Genomic DNA, 24007 nt, shown 5'->3' on the forward strand with positions numbered 1-24007 from the left:
CATATGTTTTTACATAATGTGATAATTATTATAGACACAATGAGTCTTACCGCAACAGTTCATTGCTAATGATTACACAGTTATTACTATTGATTGGTGATGGAATCACACTGGAGGTGGTAGAAATACAATACCAAATTACATTTGTATAATTTTTCATGTTGGGAGGATGCCCCAAGGCGCCGGGAAATAGCAGAGGATTATTTGTTGTTCGTTTGTTTTCTCCTACTCCACATTGAAGCCTCCACTTTGCCTAAGAACTCATTGTTGGGGCTTCAATTTTGGTGTATTAAGCTATTCGACCAAAAATAATACTTACCACACTCATCAAGAACTACAAAGTTTAAAAAATAAAATCTGACTTCAAAAAAATGGCAGTGATGAAGGTTGGAGCATGCGAGAAGGTGTGCGGCGGGAGGGGAATCTGCCACCTTGTGGCCATTTAGTCTATTACTGCAGGTTTCGTAGGAATCCAGCAATGTTGGGTTCATGCCAAACATTGAAAATTATGATGATAATTAACCCTCATGTAAAATTAACTCCCTTTTCTTTTCAAATAATACCATAAGATCTTTAACGTCCACCTGAACAGACAGCTGGGACCTTAGGTTAACATCTGATCCGAAGCACAGCACTGACAATGCAGCATGCATACCCATGGGATTGCACCTGAATATCAGTATAGACTATATGAGTTCTAGTGTGAGACTTGAACCGCTTTTAACTCAGAGACTAGAGTGCTACTGATTTAGCCAGACTAACATAGGATATCATAAGGCACTATGTCAAATGCAGGTATTATTTTAATATAAAGTTTGTTGATAACTAAAGAATGGCTACGCATTCCTCCTTCAATTCTATTGCATTGGTTTAATCCAAAGTTTACCCACACCATCATTTGACTTGCGAACCCACAGCATTAGAGTACCAGTTATAGATATCAGTTTACAGCAACAACAAAATAACATTTGTATATCGCCTTTCACATCAGGAAGACTTTCTAAGGTGCTGGACAGACAAGGTTTCGGACCCGAGCTGGGAGTCAGGATCGGGGAGGGTGGAGGGCAGGGGGGAAGCAGGGAGATCGAAAGCACGGTCGTAGAAGAGGGACTTAAGATTGGTCTTGAAGGAGGCAAGGGAGGGGGCGAGGTGGAGGGTCTGTGAGATTGAGTTCCGGAGGGTGGGGCAGAGTGGCAGAAGGCCCGCCCACCAGTAGTGGGGTGAGCAAGGCAGGGGACGTGAAGCAGGCCAGAGCCCGCTGAGCGGAGGGAGTGAGCAGGAGGGTCGGGGATTAGGAGGTAGCAGAGGTAGGGGGGAGCAAAACCATGGAGAGCTTTAAAAGTGAGGACCAGGATCTTGAACTGTATACTCTGTGTGTTGGGAAGCCAGTGAAGTTGGGAGAGGATGGGGGTGATAGGGTCACAGAGCCTGGGGTGGGAGAGGACAGGGGCTGCAGAGTTCTGAATGATCTGCTGCCTATGCAGGGAGGAGTTGGGGAGGCCGACAAGCAGGTGTTTGCATAGTCAAGCCTCGATGTGTAGAAAGTATGTATGAGGGTTTTGGCGCCCAGTGGTGTGAAACAGCGGTGGAGCCGGGCGATGTTGCGGTGGTGGGGGAAGGCAGAGCGGGTCATGGCACAGATGTGGTGTAGAAAGGATAGTTGAGGGTCAAACAAGATGCCAAGGTTCCGGACTGGCTTAGCAGGGTGGAGTGTGGAACCATGGATGGTGATGCTGTCAGTGCCCAAGTTGAGGAGGCGCTGATGGGAGCCAATCAGGAGGGCCTCGGTCTTGTTGACGTTCAACTGAAGAAAGTTAGCTCTCATCCAGGACTTGATGTCTGACAGACATTCTATCAGTCAGCAGTGGTCCTGGAGTCAAGGGTGGAGGCAGAGAGATACAGTTGGGTGTCATCCGCATACATGTGAAAGTCGACCCCTGAAGAGGAGGGGACCAAGGACAGAGCCTTGAGGAACACTGCATGAGACGATGCGGGGGCTAGAGGAGAAACTCTTTGTGGAGATGAAGTGAAGGCAGTGTGAGAGGTATGATCTGATCCAGTCAAGGACAGAGCCGTGAGATTGAGGTGAGAGGATAGGCAATGGATGAGGACAGCGTGGTCAACGGTGTTGAAGGCAGCAGAGAGGTCAAGGAGGATGAGGAGGCAGAGGGAGCCCTGGTCGCAGATGGACAGAATGTCATTTGTCACTTTGACCAGGGCTGTTTCTGTGTTGTGGGCGGCATGGAAACCCGATTGGAGGGGTTCATGAAGGGAGTGGCGGGAGAGGAAATAGCAAAGCTGGAAAGCAACAACTCATTCCATGACCTCGGAGAGGAAAGGGAGGTTGGAGATGGAGCTGTAGTTTGGGAGTAGAGATGGGTCCAGGAATGGNTTTTTAAAGATAGGAGTGATGACGCCGTTTTTTAGTTGGGTGGGAACTGTACCAGTGGACAGGGAGAGGTTTATGATGTCTGTGAGTAGAGCGACAAGGAGGTTGAGCTGGGAGATAAGGAGAGGGGTAGGGATGGGGTCGAGGGAGCAGGTGTTCAGTTTCATGCGGGAAGTTTAACACAACAAAATGAATAAGAGTGGTACCCCATGTTCTGGCACTCCAATGATGTGACTGGCAAATCAAATGATGGACTTTGGGACATTGGACGTACAGTATTTGTGAATGGGGTATCTGTTCACGGCCAATCTTTAGTTATTGACTATCTAACTGTTGATTGGCTTCATTGATCACATTTATTAATAATATGATAATTATTACCATTGAGTCTTACCCCAACAGTTCATTGCTAATCTACAGTGATTACTATTTATTACATTATATGGAAACCTGCAGAGCAACCTCTTGTCATTCCATTCTATTTAAGTAGCAGAGAATAAGTACCACTGTATATGTATTGTCTTTATTGGGGAATTGAATCCAGGTAGTTTGATTTAGTCCGTCATTCCAAAGGGAAATTCTTTTTTTATTGCTTCTCAATCAATAATTTCTTCCTCTAAACTGAAACTTACATTTTATTCTAAGATTACAAGAGTTGTTCTGGTGATAAATGTACAATACTATTGCCTGCTACTCGAATTTCCGACTTTTCTGATGCCATTTGATACTCAGCAAAGTGTTGCCTGCACTTACTTTTTTTGATATGGCTTTGAAACAACTCTTAATTGAATTGAAATACCTCTTCAAGTCATAAGTAGCTAGTAATAGAGATATAGAGGAGAACGAAGCTGATGAATAGCTAACACCCCATCACTTGTTAAAGTATCATTTGAGGATATCTTTAATTAAGTTAGTGCAACATTGCATTCAGAACACAGTAGTGCATCTTCAAACATGGTGATTGAATACATTGCAGTTAGCGATGCACATGCACATTAAGAACATTAATGTTACATACTTGTTTGTGCAACTTCATACAAAAAGTTGTTCATTTCTTGGAGGGTAAACATGTGACATTTTATGAAACTTACATTAAATCTGATATCAAATCATGGAATTTCATGGTTTCAGCTCCAAAAAGTCCTGCAGATTTGGGACAATGGAGCTTTTTCAAAAAGATTTTGTTTGCGATATTTATTCAGAGTGTCTGAGGTAAAACTATATTTATCATTTTACAGGCAGAATCCAAAACTGTTTTTGTAGGATGTCAGCAGAATTACACTCCTATCCTATAATTAGTTGGTGAAAGTCACTGTTCTTCCTCTATTTTGGGAAGCACAGAGATCTTTGTGTGCTATAAAGCTTGAAAATCCCTAAACTGCAGGAGTGTTTAGAGCGGAAATCAGTCGAGTATTAGTACCTGAAATTCTGCAGATTATCAAATAAAATGTCACAAACTTCATCCCATTTTATTTTGCTATTTGCTGAAGTCTTTTACTTTTTCAATTTGATTTATAAAGGCTTTCCTTGAATTTCGTTAATTCTCTTTCTTATTTCTTAGTACAGCACTCTACATCTTATTATGTGTTGTATGTGGACAGTTCCTTAGATGGAACCTTGCTTTGGGTGGCTGCACAATGTGTCTAAAGGCGCATTGAGACTAGGCTATTATCATCATTTCATGCTTTCAAAGAATTGTGACAAGATGTTCTTGATGTAACTTGTATTTCATTGTATTGAGCTTCATTTCTCCAGCAATCAAAACTGTACAAACTAACAATGTTCTTAACGGTACATAAAGTTCTCCCCCCATAAAGTGATAGCTCTAAAATGCGTGATAATGTAAGATCCTATTGAGTTGTAATTACTTCACCCTTTCCTCAAAGGTGTAAGAATTTAAAGGATTAGGCACAAATTTACAGTACACAGTAGAAATATAGATGTTTTGCCAAAAGGGATTACGATGGGCCAAAAAGGAGCAATGAATGTGTTTATGGATGTGAAGCTAGACATCTACATGATCCAAATGGTTAGGGAACCTACAGATAGAGGGACAACACAATACATATTAGGTAACAGTCAGGATGGCACATCAGGGTCACAAAGTAAAAAATACTGTATTTGCATTCGACCTTAATATGTTTTAATAACAGGTTTACAATAGAGAATGAGCGCTCACTACAGACCCTTAATTTAGGAAAGCAAACTTTGAGGGAATGAAAAAGGAATGCAGCTTTACTATAAGATGGTTTTGGAGTCAATAAAATCTCAATCTGCATTGTGGCAAGCTTCACTGCACATGCACACACTCCCCATCCAATTCCTTAAAAAAGATTGATATCACTTCCTGTGTACTGCATATGCGCAATGTGCAGGAAGTGATGTTGGCTATGATTCTGAGTCTCAGGAGTTGGCCATTTTTAATGGGGGAACCAACCGGCGTGTTGGGAAGCGAGCCATCAAGTGTGTGCAATGAATGGGGTCCATACCCTGAACTAGAGCTGTAAAACAACAACAACTTGCATTTGGATAGTGCAATTCACACAGGTAGCATCTCAAAATGGTTGAGAAGGGCTACACTGTATTTTTTGAAACAGAAAAATTATGTGTTAGTACAAGGTCATAACTTATTGGTGGAGGTTATTGGTTAGTGGTTTTGTTATTTTGGTATTGCAAAATGATCATTCCAAGATTAACAGGGTTACATTTTTGATACCTTTCCTTCCCTCCCCCTTTGGATGTTGTGCTTATTCAGGTTGGGATGTTAAATTGGTCACTTCAATCCACGACTGTTTGTGGGACACTGCTGTGTGCAATTGGTTGGCGCATTGCACCACAAAATATACAGTCAATTCACTTTACAGTATATTCTATGAAGCACTTTGAGACGTCTCAAAGACTAGATAAGACGCTATATCAAATGCAAGGATTATTATTATTACTGCTGGAGAACGAAATGCTTTCCCAAAATGTCGGTATTAAGCACTCCCACATTAGGTAAAGCACATTTAGATACAGAATAAAATTCTCTCTGCTGTTCTGTTCACTGTTCCACAACAATAAACAGGAATATTTTACCCATGTGACCATTTAATAAGCGAATGGAGTTTCTCCTGGTCTCTCGGCCACCAATCCCCTAAATAAAATTGGTCATTCACCACATTGCTCTTTGTGGGATATTGCTATTTGCAAATGTCCTGATTCCTTTGTATTCTTCGACAAATACACAGTCATTACTTACAGTATATGCTTGGCAGCGCTTTGAGATAATAATAATAGTAATAATAATCCTAGCATTTGTTACAGCGCTCATCACATTGTTGAGACTTCTCAAAGTGCTTCAAAGATATCCTCCTGAAGCATTATTACACATGCAATGATCATTATTATCCAGACAAACACCTTTAATTGGGAGGAGACCAGGGTCATTGGAAAGTGATTATAAATAGAAACCTTTTCTATTTTTTCCTTTCCCTACCTCAAAGATACCAAGACTTATTATAGTTTTGAACTACTGAGCAGGATGTATGAGGCCCATCACCACGTAAAGAGTATCCAAATGGAATGAGTGCTACACATGTACGCTACCCACACATGGAAATTTTCCTGTGTTGGGAAGGCAATGTGCACTCTCTCCTTGGAGAGAAATCACCATCCTATTCTAACAGGGATCCAACCTGGGCCGCTCTTGTACAATACTAGGCAGTACATCTACCTAATGGAGAAGCAATTCACTTTTTCGAAAGGAAGCTTGCTAGTGTTTCTGTACAAAAATCAGATTGAGAGCTTTTTATGGGCTAATTTGAGCTGTTTTGCATAATATTAGATGAAGTTGTGGAGCCTGATTTTCAAGAGTAATTATATTTAACTCCATATTTGAGTAAATCCACCACATTCGCACATGCAGTTTGCTGCTTATATGTTGTGATGGAGCAATATAATCCCTAACCAAATTGATGCTGTTGGATTTGGCTGAACATAATACATCTTGTTAAATGCTGACGATGTGGCAGAAAGAAAATTCCCAATGAATAGGACAATGAAAATAAATGTCAGTCTCTTCCCTCTCGCCTCCTCCCTCCCCTCATCTCCCATTGGATAAGATGGGAATATCAATGTTTCAGGTCATTTGTTATCCAGTTTGTCCACTTTATCAAATATAGGCTCACGTATTTAATAAAGTCCATATTTAGATTTTTCCCATCATTTAGAAACAGACATGCAATTTATTTTTGGGACATGTTTAATGCAGCTCAAAATCCTTTGCTTGCAGAAAGAGAAATGCCTTAGCTGTTCTCCCCTGAAGCAGCTACAGCACGAGGTGCTTTGAAAATTAGGCTCTACTTTTAAAGAGAATGTGGTATGCACAGAGTATTCTTTAGCCACTCTGTGCATGGACAATGGCATCTTAATGGCTTCATTTTTTTTGTTCTGTTCTTTGCTTCTTTCACATGGTATATAGTGAAATGACCATGAGGTGAGAATCTTTTATTTGTCTTTTTGTTATTTAAAAAAATCCTCTTTAATTTTCAAATACAAGTCTGCTTTGGTTTGCTGTGGATTTATTTATTTCAGAAACGGCAATGCCTGCCTTGAATGGGTTAATTATGGCATGCCTGATTTTGGATCTGTGTTTGCATCCTATCATTTGGGAAAAATAATAATATTACAGATTCATTCAATATTGAAGAATTCAACACACGTGGTTGAATAAGAATGAGGGGGAAGATTTGGTAGAATCAATCTGATATACTGCACAGCTTTTATTTTGGTTCGATATGTTGCTTTATGTTGAATCAGCAAATGTTCCATAGTATAACTCAATTTCTTTGAACCCACTCCAGATGAACACAAACTGTGTTAGGGAATGAATCTTCCTCCTACTTCAGATTCACACCATTTTCAGTTAAACTGCAGCTGGTGCAGAGTACATTTTCTTTAACTGCTAGGTTTGAAAAGATTGGAGGTAGTGCACTCGGACTGTCCTTGAAGTTTTCATGGAGATGAAGAGTTGAGAGTTCTGCTGGCATTTCACTCACATTTTAAAATAACTAATGGGCATTCAGATGAGTTTAAAGACAGGCCTGTTAATTCTGATGCAGATTCTGGTCGGACACTGTGTTTTCAGTAGAAAAGTGCCATAAAGCAGCCATGTCTTCCAGCTTGTCAGAAAACGTGACGTATTGCTTCATAAATTAAAAGTTAATCATTAAAAACGGTTCTCTGTAATGAATGGGAAATTATAAATTACTGGGTGGTTAATGCACTTAGTTCAGCATTGCCAGGATTAATCCTCAATCAATCATTCCTTTAAGTGCACTACTTCTAAATTATACATCAGATTTGCTGCCAAATAAGGACAATAATTTCAAAATATGTTTATCAATTATAATATCAACTTGTTTGTCTTTTTCTGCATTCTGCTTTTTCCCCCCTAAAATGGAGTCAATTTCGGTAACAAAATCTCCATTGGAGGAAACATTTAAACTCTTAGATTATTAGCGTGTTTGAACCATCGCTGCTATAAGAAACATATCCAGAATATATAATTGGTACCATGGTCTGAGCATTTATTTCACGTGAAAGAGCATTAAAAGCTCCAGTGCCTCAGTGTTTAACAGGCAGCAATGAAGTAGCAGCAACAGTCTGAGGAATGAATGAACAGATGAGTTATGAACAGACCTTGGTACCCTAACCTTTTGATTAGATGTAGAAATAGAATCCGTTGATAAATAGACTTCCTGATCCTCTATTACACCTGTATGGTTTGACAGTTTTTAATTGATCCATGGGAATTAAAATAAAGAATCTGGGATTAAACTTTGTGTGAAAAATATTTTTTTTAAAAAACTTAATCAAAAAGGTAGTTCAGTGATCCATTCAAATCAGTTAAAAATACTGTATATATTAGAAATTAAAAATGAATTACTTTGAAAATAATGGGGTCTGTTTAAAGCAGATTGCTCTCATTCTCTCTTCACATTAAACCATATGGTTCCTGCAGTGGAGATGTTCCCCTTCAAAGAGCAGACATTACAATTGTAAAAAAAACACGTCCTCCCCCACCCAAACTGTTACAAGAACGATGAATGTTTGGAATTTAATTCTACGTTATCTTTCACAGTTGGATGAAAAGGCCTCGTTGCGGTGTGCCTGACCAGTTCGGAAGCAACTCACGGTTTAATATCCGAAGAAAGCGGTATGCATTAACTGGGCAGAAGTGGCATCACAAACATATCACCTACAGGTACTTACTTTTGCCAATGCAAACAGTCACTGCACCTGACTGTAAATGTGAAATGCTTTGAGTTGTTTCGATGCGAAAAGGTTAAATTAACAAAAAAAATACTTTTTATTTTACTCACAAGCCATTAAGTGAATAGCTTCACTTAATATTCATCAGGTGAATATGCTGTAACATATGACTTGTCAGATGACTACCTGCAATTGGCTTATCGCTGACAAGTAAATATTGAATTTTGTATTTCTGTAGGACATCTTTAAATCTAAATATCACATGGACTATTTTAAGAGCACAGTAATCTGTAATCTGGTCTGTTGCCAGGATAAGTGTGCCTCTGTTAGTTTGCTGTAAGTATTTCTGTTATTATTGGTTGTTTATCTTATAGCCGTTTGAAGTTCAAATTAATTTTAAAAAATTTGTTTTGGGGTGGGCGGGGGGTTCTGACACAAATGCGGAAATCCATCACCATGCTTAGGAGTGTCTAAACTACACTGAGAGTTCCATGCATCCCACCTACATGTAGACATTTCTGTGTCTGGAATGGAATGCACACTCTCTCGTTGAAAGGATTCATCCTGCTCATCTAGTTCCAAGTGTATTAGGTGCTGATTGACAAGAACCAAGGCCTGGGGATCCCAAAGTGTCCATTGGGGTACTGCTGATGTCTAACCAGCTAAAAGCACATAGCTTGCCATTGAGAGCACTGCATGGCAAGCTTTCTCACTTCATGTCCAGCTCAGACCACCCTACCTGTTAGGGCTTTGGCTTGCAGGTTTAACAAGAGCTGATTGGTAAGAATCTCTGCCCCTAGTGCCCAGTCTGCCCCTCCAAGAACTGCTAATAGGGCAGTGTGGCTGGTCATTCATCAGCAGTGACCTGGAAATTGTTAAAAATAATATTTAAATTATTAATTTAAAATAGTTTATACAATTCCTGGATTAGAGAGGAAAATCAGCCCCCACTTGCTTTTGGTTCCTGCATGACAACCCCTGCTGAAAATGTGTTTCTTTGTATCCCAGAAGGACTATGATGTTTTGATGCTCCTCTCCGCTCCATCTACAAACACCCACTGACAAAGCTCACACATTATTAATTGCCCTCCCAGCTATCAGCAGGCAATAGGTGCCCATATAGATCCATGCCACAGCGTGAGTTTGCAACTTCAGATCAGAGAATGATTAGTAAGTTTACCGCACAGTAGGAACCCATTCAACCATTGTTTATGTCGTAGTGCTAGATCCCCTATTGGCTAACTACCAAGATACCATTTCCAAGCTATTCCCCTTTAATAATATTTTCACTCAATTATTTATGTAATTTGTCTTTTAAATGCTGTTATGGACTCAGTTTCAACACCCATTTGTAGTCAGGTATTTATCATTGTGACAGTGCTCTGTGTAATAACATTCCTTTTAACCTCCTTTATTTTCTTAAGCAGGTCAACAGTTGGGAGGCACCACTCTCTCTCTGCTTCTGTACATACTTTACAGTTTATGGTTTTGGCCAGCCATCTGTATATGTGAAATCGGGGAAGGGGAGGGGGTTTTCAAGCACAAAATGACAATTTTATTTAATATGCTGGCTGAATTTTTTCCCTGTGTCAGTAACTTGCATTTTATACTGATTGAATTTCACTGGTCCAATGATCAGTCCAGGTACATACCCTATCAAACTCTTATTGTAAGATCTCAGCTGCCGACGTTGATTCCTCTAACTTGTTGTTGACTGTAAACTACTTTGCACTACATCTGTGAATCCAGGTCATTAATGCAAACAAGGAACAGGTGGAACCCAAGGCACCTCACTTAGTTGAATCCTTGGTTGAATCCACAAAATCCCAATGGCGAATTGCGATAGCTGGTTTCACTGCACGTGCATGCAGTGCCGGCTCTCTACCTGTCAGTTCCCAAGGTTAAAAAAAAGGCAGAAGTCCAGGTTTTCAAGTCACCAATGCCACCTCCTGTTTGTTGCAAACTACATGTTATTTTGTAATTTGAGTTTTGCTAGGTCTGTGATCCAGAGTAAGACGGAAATAAATATTACAATGCTTAGTGACATTGCAGGCCTGAACTCAATTTATTTCTCCTTTATCAACAGCATTAAGAACTTCACTCCTAAAGTAGGAAAACTTGAAACACACAGAGCTATACGCCGTGCCTTTGATGTGTGGCAGAATGTAACTCCGCTGACGTTCGAAGAGGTGCCCTTTGACGAATTAGAAAACAAGAAAAGGGATGTGGACATCACAATTATGTTTGCTTCTGGGTTCCACGGTGACAGCTCGCCTTTTGATGGGGAAGGGGGTTTCCTTGCACATGCTTATTTCCCAGGACCTGGTATTGGAGGTGACACTCACTTTGATTCTGACGAGCCGTGGACGCTGGGAAACCCGAATCACGATGGTGAGAATTTTTCATTTTAAATTACTCTGTGAAACATGTCAAAGTGCTGAATGCAGAGCAAGGAAATCTCACTTTTACCAGCTCTTTGGGCTCAAAAGAATAGTTCTTACTCGTCTCTTCTTGGTTCAAAATCTGCCTGATGCACTGAATTTCACCTGGGAACTAGGAGAACATTGCAACAGTACCGGCAGAATTCGTTCAAAGCAGATAAGACAAATGACATTATTACTTCTGTGCTTTGGAGACTGTGCTAAAACAAACAGTAGAGTCAGAATACAGCTGCTTCATTTTATAAATGGTGTAAATTAAGATGTAAATTAAGTTCTGTAATCTGCAATTCTACCAAGTTTTAGCCTTCAGACCATTCTAAAATGTTAAAATTGTGCAGAATTTTCACCACTTCTTAAATTCATTAAAAATGTCAAAGCCGATTTTCTGCAGCTGTTTTTAAGAGCTCTAGAAAATCAGCTCCCAATTTAAACTGAACTTAAACCTTTGCTAAAATTCAGTACAATTGTACATTTTAAGAAAATTGTTTTAAATCTCAAACCAAGTCAAATGTTGGATCTCTGTTAATGCTCTAGAAACTCATTGTTTCAGATCCAGCAATATACAACTGATATTACTTGATGTTTTCATTAACATGGAATACAAAGAGATTATTTTCCTATCCTTTCCTATCTCGCTTTTGCTCTCCCTCACCAATTACTGGATTCAATTTATTTTATACATTACAGCAGGAAAGGATTAAAAACATGATGGCAGCATAGCTGTAACAGTCACTGAACCACTAACCGTTATAACTAAACACTGATACTCATGATACTCGTTCAGTTGGGACTGTGGCTTGAGGACATGCCCACACCATCAAGTCTCATCGATGGGCCAAATAGGCTGATCAACCATATACATCACCTTGAATTCCTTAAGACCTGCCTGAAACCTTTCAATTCTCCTTCTTTCACTCTCCAACAAAGGATTTTTTATGCATACAATTTACATTCATATAGTGATTTTCATGTCAGGATGAAATCTCAAAATGCTTGACACTGCTGGCTGGGCACCTGATAGAGGGGGGTGGAGTGGACTCAAATATCTGTGCATAGATATTTTTCAAGTTCAAGAGAGGGAAGGGATAAGTGAACTCACCTTGATTTAAGTCCAAACTTTTTTGGCTGCAAGACTAGTATTCCTCTCCCTCTCCCCCTGGCTCAGGGTCAGATTCCAACACTGTCAAGCGCTCCAGGATGCTACCCCATGTAAAGGGCACTGTATAAAAGCAAGTTGTTGTTCTACCAACTAAGCTACCCTGTATTTTTTTAAGGAGTTGTAAACTCATGGGGATCCACAGGATGCAATGCAGAAAAATGTGGGTGTGAATGTGAATGGCTTCATGCCCAGGAACTCATGTCAAGTTCACTTCTTACTACAAATCTGCATTGATTTAGATTTCAAACAGAATTATCTTTGGTAAGCAAAGGCTTAAAAAGATAATTCAAATATGTTTGAGAAGCTTAGAATATGGTAATAGCAGGGTTGTTTAAACGTGATTATTCCTAACCAGCAAGGGAGTACTCACAGCATTGAAAAGCAAGTAGAGCAGCTCAGTTGAGGGTCATTGAATATAGTTCTTTGAAGTGAAAGGCATGAAATATAGAGTCATTGAAAGGTCATTCAGACTTTGACATTAGAATCATAATTCTTGTATTTAACATAGGATCTTACCACTTCATCAACATCTGAAAGCACTTCACAGGAGTCTACTGCAACGTGTAGTGACTGTGCATCTGTAGGTGAAATGTATATAGCATCACAAGAGTGAAACACACAAATGATCATTTATGTCTGTGGACTACACAAGTGAAAACAGAGACTGTCTCAACTGTTGTATAAGACTGTTCAATTATTGGAATGAGAATGTGGAGTTCCATTTAGTCTTGGCAATTGACACACACTTGATCAAATTTGTGTTTGTTTCATACATGTATCTTGACACGATGGGCCGAATGGTCTTCTTTGGTTCTGTGAATTTCAAAAACTACTCTTGTAAGGCAATTTTATCATTGAAGTCTCATAGGTACATTTAGCACTCTCACCTCTGGGTCAGAAGGTTGTGGGTTCAAGTCTCATGTTGGGATTTTAAACTCATAATCTTGGCTGCACTTCATTATAGTGCTGGGACAGGGTTGCATTGTTGGGAGGTGTTGTCCTTTGGATGAGATATTAAACCGAGGTCCTGTCTGCCTGTTCAGGCGAATAAGAAAGGTCTCTTGATATAAATATTCAAAAAGAGAAGAGTTTCTCTCAGTGCCCTGGCAAACATTTCCCCAGATAATATTGATCATTCTGTATGCAAATTGCCTGCCTTTGAAATATATAGGCACTATACTTTTGAGTAAATCCTGCCCTGTGAAGTACTTTGAGACACGATATGGAGCTGTATGAAGAGCAAGGATTTTTTATTATTTATAAAAAGGAGATTACTAAAAGAAATGTATTCAGGTAAAGCTGCCTAACATTTAAATCTAAAGATCATTACCATTCACAGCAGTCCTGTTGTGATCGATATCAGCACTTTTATGCCGTTACCAGTTTGCACAAGAGAGCTATTGAACATCAGAAATAGCCAACTCATGACAACTGTAAAAAGGGAAATCACTGATTGCATATAATGGTTCCTTTGTTTCAAAGCTTTATCTTAATTGCTGAAAATAATTTTTCTGTGTGAAATGCAGAAACATATTTTAAGTAATAGTGTTCCTCATCCTGCAAGATTCCACAGACCAAAATAAAGAAGCTCAGTTGCTTTCTTTTATTTCAGAGGGTCAGGACATGTGGACGCAAACATTGACTGCCATAATCTGACTCATTTCAATATTGCAGTAGAATTTTTTCCGTTACCTAAAAAATGATATTAAAAGGCTCCATATCATTGCTAGGCCTTGCCTGTAATCACCGTCTTTGACAAGGTGTTCATTTCCAAAGTGTAATTATGGAAATCTGCAGACTCCATTCAAAGTGAAAAATGCCCGTGTGATGAAGGTTATTAAAGCTTAAGGTAGAAAACACACAAATTTGTAAGTACCAAAGAGATTAAGAACCCCTTCTCCCCATCTATTATCTTGCTTGACAATTGCATGCTAAATAGTTCAAACACAACATTACTGTTGAGAATTCCTGTTAATACCTCAGGTCTGGACATACTCAATATTGTAGTTTTACTGTGAGTGATTTTCTTTAGAAACTAGCACATTAGAAACAGCTGACCAACCTCTTACATGCATTATCCATCAGTCCAAAATTTCTGGGAGATGAACATTCATTTCCCCCCAGTTATTTTTTGCCCCCTCCCCACAATCGTTTGGTGAGCTTTCAGCCATTCTTCTCGCTCTCTAGAACTCCATTTCTATGTTCCGCCACCTCAGCCCCTCGCTCCCCAGCAATAAAGCCCATCTTAAAACCTTTCTTTTCATCCACACTATTGGTCACATTCTCACTCCCCTATCCTCAGCTCTCCCACCTCCAGATAAGGCTCTTAACTGATTCTGTGAAGTGCTTTGAGACATCCTCCCAACATAAAAGACACTAAATAAAATGTAAAATTGTTGTGGTTATTTTGGGGTTTATGTTGGTGTGAGGTATCAATGCTAGGAGATGAAATGTTTCCCCACATCTTGTACTTTGTATCAGTACTAGGGTCCCTAGGGTAATACAATATGACTGGATTAGATGGCAGGGTCACGTTTTCTCTACAACTTCCTTGAAGATCTATCACCCCAACTTCAGTGGAGTACCCTCAGACTAAGCACAGAAAACTGTTATATTGTCACTCCAAGGGAAAAAAGCTCAGTGACCCTATATCCAGGGTGATTATGTAGTCATACATCCTCCGGGGTCTCTAGGGGGTGCTGTGGAAGGGAGGGCATACACCACACACTGTGTCCATGTAGAACAAGAAGCTCTTCAGAGTGAAAGCCCGGTCCCCATAGCTATCAGTTTATTTGTTGAAACTCAGTGAAATACAGTACACAAAATCCCTGGCTGGTCGAACTAATGCGGGGGGGAGATCTGGTCCTTGAGCTAGAATTTCTGGCTAAGTGTAATTGCAATGCCAGTACCCGCATTTATGGGCATATCTGGACTGTATGTAGGATACTGCTGTGCGAAATTGGCTGCTGCGTTTCACCCACAAAATATACAGTCAATTCACTTTACAGTATATTCTGTGATGTGCTTTGAGACGTATTGAAGATGTAGCAAGACACTATATCAAATGCAAGGATTATTTATTATTTTTAATTTTATTTATTTATTGGCATTTTTCAGCGTTGGCTCTTTCCAGTGCTGAAAAATACCGGTGCCGACATTGTAATTGTTTGAATCCCATGAGCAGAAGATAGCGAATAAACTGTCTTCTGTTCACGGGATTCAAATTAAGTTAAAGTCGATCTCCCTGGCCATTGAAAGCCAGTAAGCACAGTGAGGTACTAGGAGAGTGGGCCCACAGGAGTCTACACGTGGGGCCACAGAAATGTTTTTTAAAAGTTCGGTTTCGGGCACAATCCACTAGATACTATTCCACACATCCAGAGTGTATGTTTATGCAAAGGCATTTGTATCTATCAAAAAGGGTTTGCTGAGAGACATGTTATATAGCTGTGCACATTTTACTTCCAGTTTACAACGTTTCAATCCAAGGCATGGGATGTGCACCCGTAGGTAGATATTGGGAGGTTCCATGCTGTCATGACATTGGACTCTGGAATGTTGTGTCAATTCCAACTGGGAAACCCTCATCAAGACAGCTAATATGTGGAAACTACACCAAGAGTGAGATTTGATTACTTAAAATTAGGATTTTTGCAACACATTTTTCTGAAGGTGAAACTCTTGTCATTGCAAAGAAAATCTGAATTTTGTTAGGATAGAAACCCTTGTTTTAAAATTAGTCACATTGCTTCCACACAAGGATTCTAAGAGACCAGGTATTCTAGAGTTAAGAATGGTTTATCCCAGTTAAGGATCTTTCCATGAGATGCTTTTGCCAGTGTATCAGTCTATCAACAATTTCTTGGCATCAGTGACAGTGGAACGTTCCCTATTCTTTTAGCCTAAGGTTGAATTTCTCGATCCTTTAACAGACCAGAAAATCAAGGTTGTGGTTCAAAGAATAGCAAGAAATGAAGAACAACAATGAGCAGTTCAAGAAACTGAACAATGATAAAACAATTACAATACTCATATTTAATGTAGCATCTTACGACATTGAAAGGTCTCAAAGTATTTCGCACAACTGCATTCCTTTGAATTACAATGATTATTGATATATGGAGAAATGATCAGTAGCATCCCACAAACAGTACAATAACAATTGGAATTTATATAATGCCTTTATGTAGGATAACATCTCAGAACACTTTACAAAGACAAGAACGCAGATAAGGGTGAGGGGAGAGGGAGATAAGAGGTACTGTACGGTCATGTCACCTTTCATTCAAGTCCAGCACAGACAATGTGGCATAAGATTCATCTATCTAATGTCCAAAGGGCCCAAAAGAGAAATTAATTTAATCTGAAAGCACTACATAGTAAAAATGGGTAAGTATCAGAAAACTACTTTGAAGTTGAGTGTGATTGACATTCATTTGGCCAATTTATTCAGAGAGATGATAGGTTTTCAAAGATTACAAAGTAACATTTTCCCCCATTATTCTCTCACACTAAATAAATGCAAAACTGTATGAATATATTACATAACTTTGACCAAATGGTAACAATTTTCACGAGGCTTCATTTTAATATATATTTAATGCATACTTTTAATATGCTTTATGAAGAGTTGAAAATGTTAGCACATCATAATTAACTTGAGGGGAAAACATGACACACATTGGAGAAAAAGCTGAGGCGTAGCCAAGACATCATGATCATTCTGGTTAAAATGCCAAAACAAACAGGAGATGAGGACTCTTATGCTGTTGTATTGTTATGCTATTGCAATACGGAGTTTTTTCGAAAGTAGGTTGACTCTATAGGGGAACAAATTCCTCTGTACATACACACACGCGCACACACCACCTAATATAGATATTTACCATTCTTCGTATTTTAGCTCAGAGACGTTGAAAGGCGTTGTAGTTTTGCTTCTGCTGGAACACAAACCCAAATCCCATTGAAGCTGTGGCCACTGTCTGGTTATCACTGGTATTGTTACATTGAGTGTTAGAGATTCCATAATATGGACTCTGAATTGCATTTGCTTCCTCACGGTTGGCATAATATAATAATAATCCTTGTACTTCTACAGCGCCTTATCATGTCTGGAAGACGTTTCAAAGCACTTCACAGAATATACTGTAAAGTGAATTGACTGTATATTTTGTGGGCGAAATGCAGCAGCCAATTGCGCTCAGCAGTGTCCCAGTCATGGATTGAGTGACCACTTTTTTTAGAGGAATTGTTACCCCCGGAAAAGTGATCCGCCAATCGACTTACAACTGGGTTCCTACTTACTGCTAGGTAAACAGAGGCATGTGAAGTAAGGAAATTTGCCCAACGTTTCGCCCTGCCGGGAATCGAACCGAGGTCTCTTGCTTGCGAGGCAAGTGCTCTAACCACTGAGCTATAGGACTCCACTTTACATATAGCTCCAGGTACTGAAAGGAGTTGCTATTTGCAATTTGGAGTCAGTATCATGAAATTCCATCAAGAAACGCTACAATATAGACTCCACTTGCTGGTGCATTGAGTACATTATTGCTTGTGTAATATCCACATGGTTAGAATTGCATTACACAAGTTCTTTTCTGTCTTAGTTTTATAATTAAAACGTTCAAAATAGATTGTAAAAGGGATGCAGTGGTTTGCTTCGGAAATGAAAGCCATATTTAGGTTGTGAATATTGCCAATATCTAAACATGCAGCACTAATAAAACTGTCAAATAAGACTGAAATTTTCAATTGCTTTAATAATAACAACAATCCTTTCATTTGTTTCATATCAGGAGGATGTCCCAAAGCGCTTCACAGGATATACTATGAAGTGTAGTGGATGGGTGTTTTATGATGAACCACTGTGTATTGTAACCTGTAAGACTATTTTATCTTAAAATTTAACATTACACAGAAAATTCTTAATATCACTTTTAATTTGAATGCCTGTTCTTTTTAAGAACTGTAGAAAATGCTTTCCAGATCAAGACTCAATTGGAGAATTTTCCACAAGGCAAAATGTTCTCATTGGCAAAGGTTAAGTGGAACTTCAAGCCTCTAGGGTTTTATCTGCAGCTTTTCTTAGTACAGTATTATTTTCAGAATGTATAGGACTGTGCATTTTTTGTAGACCAGAAAGTGTCTGGCAGCAGTTAGCAGGATTTTTCCACTTTAGAATGAATTCCTGCACTTTGATGTTATTGCAATCTTGTGAAATCATTTGTTTATTCTTAATACACATGCAGAAAGTTCCATTTTCCCAAACACTTACAAAACTGAAAAGGAGCATTCGAAGCTTTGTTTATTTTTGGTTATCTTTGCAAAGTTTTGGTGGAGATATTCTATAAAGAGATGTTTTAAAAACAAGAATATATTGCTCAACCCAACTTGAATACACAAATAAGTGATTGCTTATTAAAGATGAAATCTATTTTAACCAATACATCAATTAGTGCAGCAAACCGATATCAGCAAAGCTTACATTTTCTTCAAAATAAATTGCCCTTGGCATAGGGCTCAAAGTGTAGTATTCTTGCTTCTAACATCAAAGTTTCATTAGCAAACTCTTCTGTAGGTAGTGGAACCAATTTTCACCCAGAAGATTTGGTGCAAAAACTGAACAGAGTAAGATTGATGGGAGGGGCCACATTATCGTTGTCTCAAATTAAAATCGACTTTGTCTTTTCCCAACTGCTACTGAGTGACTGAACCATGCTATTCTAAGCTACAGGAACATGGACTGCTTTGGGTAAAGGAATTGAAAGAGATTAGGAGCAACAAACAGGTTTCTAGGAGAAAATGTGTACACAATCTGTGACCATGATCCTATTGTTGATATACTTGTTGGAATATATTATTCAACTTGTCATGCCACAGCACTGTTTCGTGCAACACCGCTGTGAGCAATTAGCTGCAGTGTTTGCCCACAAAATATATGGCCAATTCACTTTACAGTATATTCTGTGAAGGGCTTTGAGACGTCTTGAAGGCGTGATAAGGCGCTATATCAAATGCAAGGATTATTATCATATTAGAGCACACCTGGAGGATGAAATTCTACTGATCTCATAATGTGTTTTTAGTGGGATTATTAGTAATAATAATAATAATAAGCCTTGTATTTGATATACCACCTTTAACATCAGGAGGATGTCCGAAAGCACTTCACAGGATATACTGTTAAATGTAGCAATTGTGTATTCTGTAGGTGAATTCAACAGCCAATTTAACATAACGTAACATGCAGGAGTAGGACATTCGGTCCTTCGAGCCTGCCCTGCCATTCAATCATGGCTGATCATGGCAATGTTCCACAAACAGCCACAAAATGAATGAACAATTTTTATCCAGGGGATTATGGCCAGGAGACCGGGAGAAATTCCTTTCTCTTTTTAAATAGTGCCATAGGATCTTTAGTGTCCACCAGGCAGTTTAATGCATGAAACAAAGGACAATGCAGCACATTCCCAACATTGTATTGAAGTGTCATCCTAGACCATGTGATCTGGGCTTGAATTCCCAGCCATCTGATTTACAGGAAAGAGTGCTACTAACTCAGGAAATTTCACAGTAGCTAAGAACCAACACAGTCAGTAATTTTTGCCCGCAGTGGGTTTCAAAATCCAACACAATAGGTTTAAGAAGAAAGTTCTTCAATCACAGAAAGTTAGTCTGCAGGTGCAGCAGCAATTAGGAAGGCGAACAGTATGTTAGCATTCATTATGAAAGGATTAGAGTATAAGAGTAGGGAAGTCTCGCTGCAACTGTATAGGGCCCTGGTGAGACCACACCTGGAATACTGTGTGCAGTTTTAGTCTCCTTATTTAAGGAAGGATGTACTTGCCTTGGAGGGGGTGCAGCGTAGATTTACTAGGTTAGTACCAGGGATGAAGGGGATGAGTTACGAGGATAGGCTGACCAATTTGGGCCTATATTCTCTAGAATATAGAAGAATTAGAGGGGATCTTATAGAAACCTATAAGATCATCAAAGGGCATGATAGAGTAGATAGTGGGAGATTGTTTCTCCTGTTTGAAGAAACTAAAACCAGGGGTCACAACCTTAAAATCAGAGGCCAGCCCTTTTGCACTGAGTTGAGAAAGAACTTCTTCACTCAAAGGGTAGTGAATGTATGGAACTCGCTACCCCAAAGGGCTGTTGACGCTCAGTCCTTGAACATATTCAAGACTGAGATAGATAGATTTCTTATTGCAAAAGGTATTAAGGGATATGGGGATAAGGCAGGGTTACGTTATTAGCTGGAGTTAGATTATAAGATCAGCCATGATTGAATGGCGGGGCAGGCTCGAAGGGCCGAATGGCCTACTCCTGCTCCTACATGTTATGTTATGTTAAAGGGAAGACTAAGTATGTGAAATATTCCATAATTTAGGAACTGAATGAGCTAGAGTGGGAGCTGGTGCAGATGGTTCAAGAAGAGCAATTTTCATATTATGTTTTTTTTATGTGCAAGTGTTATTTTTATTTCTTTATTATGACACATCTGTTAGTACAGGTAAACAGTGAAGTTGCCTGTACTTGGGGACAAGTATTGCACATTACAATAAAATATAGTAATAATAATAATCTTTGCCTTTGATATAGTGTCTTTCGCATTGGACGGATATCTCAAAGCACTTCACAGGATCATTGTATAGTGAGGTGCCAACTTATTTTGTAGGTGAGCGCAGCAGCCATTTGCATGTCCCACTGTCCCAAAATTTTATTTGGGGGGAATTTTTGGCCAGGACACAAGGAGAAACTCCCATTTTGAACAGTGCCAGGGCAGACCGGACCTCGGTTTAACATCTCATCAGAAGAATGGCACCTCCAACAATGAAAAACAAACACCAAGCACAGTATCCACCCTACACTCCTCATCCCTCCATCTCTCCCTTCTCCCTTTCCTCCACCCCACCCAGCTTCTGGTCATTCAACTCCCCCTCCTCTGGCCACTGCCAGCTGACACAATCAACCAGTTCCTCTCCACAGGCTTTGTCCCATTCCCCCTGAAAACCACTGTCATCACTTCTCTTAAAAAACCTACCCTCGAAACTCACACACTTCATACTCAACTCAAGCCTGCCCTTCCTGACCAATGTTTTGTGACACGTCATTGCAAATCAACTTTGCTCACACCTCTCCCTCCACTCCCTACTCGAAACCCTCCAGTCTGGTTTTCAGCCTGCCCACAGCACAGAGACAGAGCTCTTTAAAGTAAGAAATTGCATTGTCTCTCTCTGTGACTAGGGCTCCCTCTGCCTCCTCATTCTCCTAGACCTCTCCATATCATTCAACACAGTCAATCACGCCATCCTCCTCCGCCGCCTCGCCTCCCTTATCCACTTTAGTGGGACCACACTTGCATGGTTCAACACCTGCTTAACAAACTGCCAACAACACATCCCTGCAAATGTTTTTTCCTCCCACCCCCGCCCAGTTACCTTCGGGGCACCCCAAGGCTCCATCCTTGGCCCACCTTCTTTTCTTTATCTACATGCTTCCTCTCGTCGATGTCATCCGCAGACATGGGGTCAACTTCCGAATTTCGCCCACAAACATACCGTCAATTCACTTTACACTATATTCTGTGAAGCATTTTGAGCATGTCGAAGATGTGAGAAAGGTACTATATCAAGGATTATTATTATGATATCCAAATCTGCTTCTACTCCTCCAGTTGTGACTCCCAGTCCAGGTTTGTGAATCCCTTTCCAACAATAATAATGATCCCTATACGCTTTCTACACTTTGCTTAGAAAACTCTATGTCGAATGACTTTGGCTTTAGAACTCACAATCACACTGCCATGTGTATTAAGTATTGAACACGAATATGTTTCCATCCGAGTCTTCCTCAACTGCCCCATTATAGCAAACGATTGCTCTGATCCCTTTTCTGTGTGTTTGAACAGGCCTGGATTCATGTTAGTTATTTATTTACACCTAAAATAATGATGTGAAGGGAAAATATTCTTGTCTTAGATCCTCTGAACGACAGTAAGAATGAAGCAGTTGCAATGTTTTGAGTCACTGTTTGCAGCCCTCAACTGTTTGAAACAGTATCAAGTCGGTGTTATAAAGGAAACCACAGGGGTTCTCTTTAATAACCAAAATACTCTACCGATATGTGGTTCCAAGCAGTAATTCATTTTTATCATTTTATCTGCACCATAAAACGCGTTTCAAATTGAATGTTTTCCACTTACTGGGAGCACCAGGTTATTGTTTGAAGTGGTTTCTAGTAGACTTTGGTTGACATATGACATCGCAGCAGTACTGAAGTGCTTTTGTGAGGGTTCCTGTTCACAGGAACATACGAACCGGAGTAACTAATGTGCTCTACCAATACGTATTTCATTAAAGTTTTGCATCTTTTCCTCCATTTCCTTAATACCCTCACTTAACAAGTCTCTCTCTCTCTCTCTCTCTCTCTCTCTAGAGAGCGTGAGGTTAGTGAGCATTTCCTCATGGCTAGGAAATTCCATTTTCTCTTGGCCCTTTGTGTAGAGATTATTTTTCTCTGGACTTCCCCTTCACCAGTTTAAAACAACAACAACTTGCATTTATATAGAGCCCTTCACACAGGGCAGCACCTCGTAGCACTTAACATTGGCTGAGCCTGTTACTGAGCCAAGAGGAGGGATCAGGTGACCGTAAGCACAGTTGAAGCACGGTTTAGCTCTAATTCTAAGGTTATGATTTTTTTCCTGGATTCCCCAACTAGAAAGAAGAATCGTTTCCTATTTACTCTATCAAATATAATGCATTATTTTGAACTCCTCAAATGGATCACCCGTCAATGTTCTGAATTCCAACAAATATAACCCCAGGTTACTCAGCCTTTCATCTCATTTAAGTCCATTCATCTCAAATATAATCCTGATAAATCATCATTGGACTTAATCCAAGGCCAATACATGCCTCCATAGGTGGGGTGCCCAAAACTGAACAAAATATTCCAAACTGCATCAGTATTACTTGCTCTTCTAGATATTATGTTGAAGCCTAGCAGTCCATTAACCTTTGTGGTCGCTCTCTGCACCTGTGAACTAGCTTTAATGGCTTTGTACCCAAACCTCATGAAATGTATTTTACAAGTCTTTTATTGCCTGGGAAACAAGAAGTGCCAGAAGCATATAACAGTTTCATCCATAAAGGTGTCACATGCAAGAGACACAGAGATGCATTTCAATCTGATTCCAATCTTTGTGCTGTGTGGATATACAGATCAAATTATAGGAAAGGTGTGCCAAATTCATTTTCATGAAGACATTGTCTCTTTAATTACATGGTTTAAAAGATTTGTTCTGTTCTTGCCAGTCATCAATCAAGAAATTCATTTTTAAAAATTGGGGGCCAATTTTGTAGTATTTCTTAGTATTTCATTAAGAAATCCAAAAAGAAGGCTCCTTACTCAAACCGCCAGAGTGACACTCACAAATCTGTGTCTTGTGCTTTCTTAAGAAATCTGGTTAACAAATATTGTAAAATTTAATGAGATAATAGCTGTCTTCCAAATCTCTGCTCCCATGGACTAGGGAGGGTAAAATTAACCCTTCCATTTATCCACTTAGATCTTTCTTCCCATGCCAGAAAGTGAATGTGTGAAGATGTTGGGTGAGAAGAGGATTATTCTCTGCTTTGATACAGTATTTTTGTCAGCTTGGCTCAGTTAGAGGCACTCCGATTAGGACGTTGTGTGTTCATGCCCCATGTTGCATCATTGAGCCCACAGTCTCGACTGGCACTCCATTACAGA

The 24007-nt window shown here is 39.6% G+C and overlaps 1 protein-coding gene across 1 annotated transcript in view; it reads left to right on the forward strand.

The window, feature by feature from the left end:
* Nucleotides 1–24007, forward strand: part of LOC103184936 (matrix metalloproteinase-16) — a 135896-nt gene that overhangs the window by 61422 nt on the left and 50467 nt on the right. The window contains exons 3-4 of the mRNA XM_007903198.2: nt 8514–8636; nt 10731–11035. Coding sequence (XP_007901389.1) covers nt 8514–8636; nt 10731–11035 — 428 coding nt within the window. The remainder of the gene's footprint in view (nt 1–8513; nt 8637–10730; nt 11036–24007) is intronic.

This window comes from Callorhinchus milii, unplaced genomic scaffold, assembly GCF_018977255.1.
Source record: "Callorhinchus milii isolate IMCB2004 unplaced genomic scaffold, IMCB_Cmil_1.0 Scaffold2, whole genome shotgun sequence".
NCBI lineage: Eukaryota > Metazoa > Chordata > Chondrichthyes > Chimaeriformes > Callorhinchidae > Callorhinchus > Callorhinchus milii.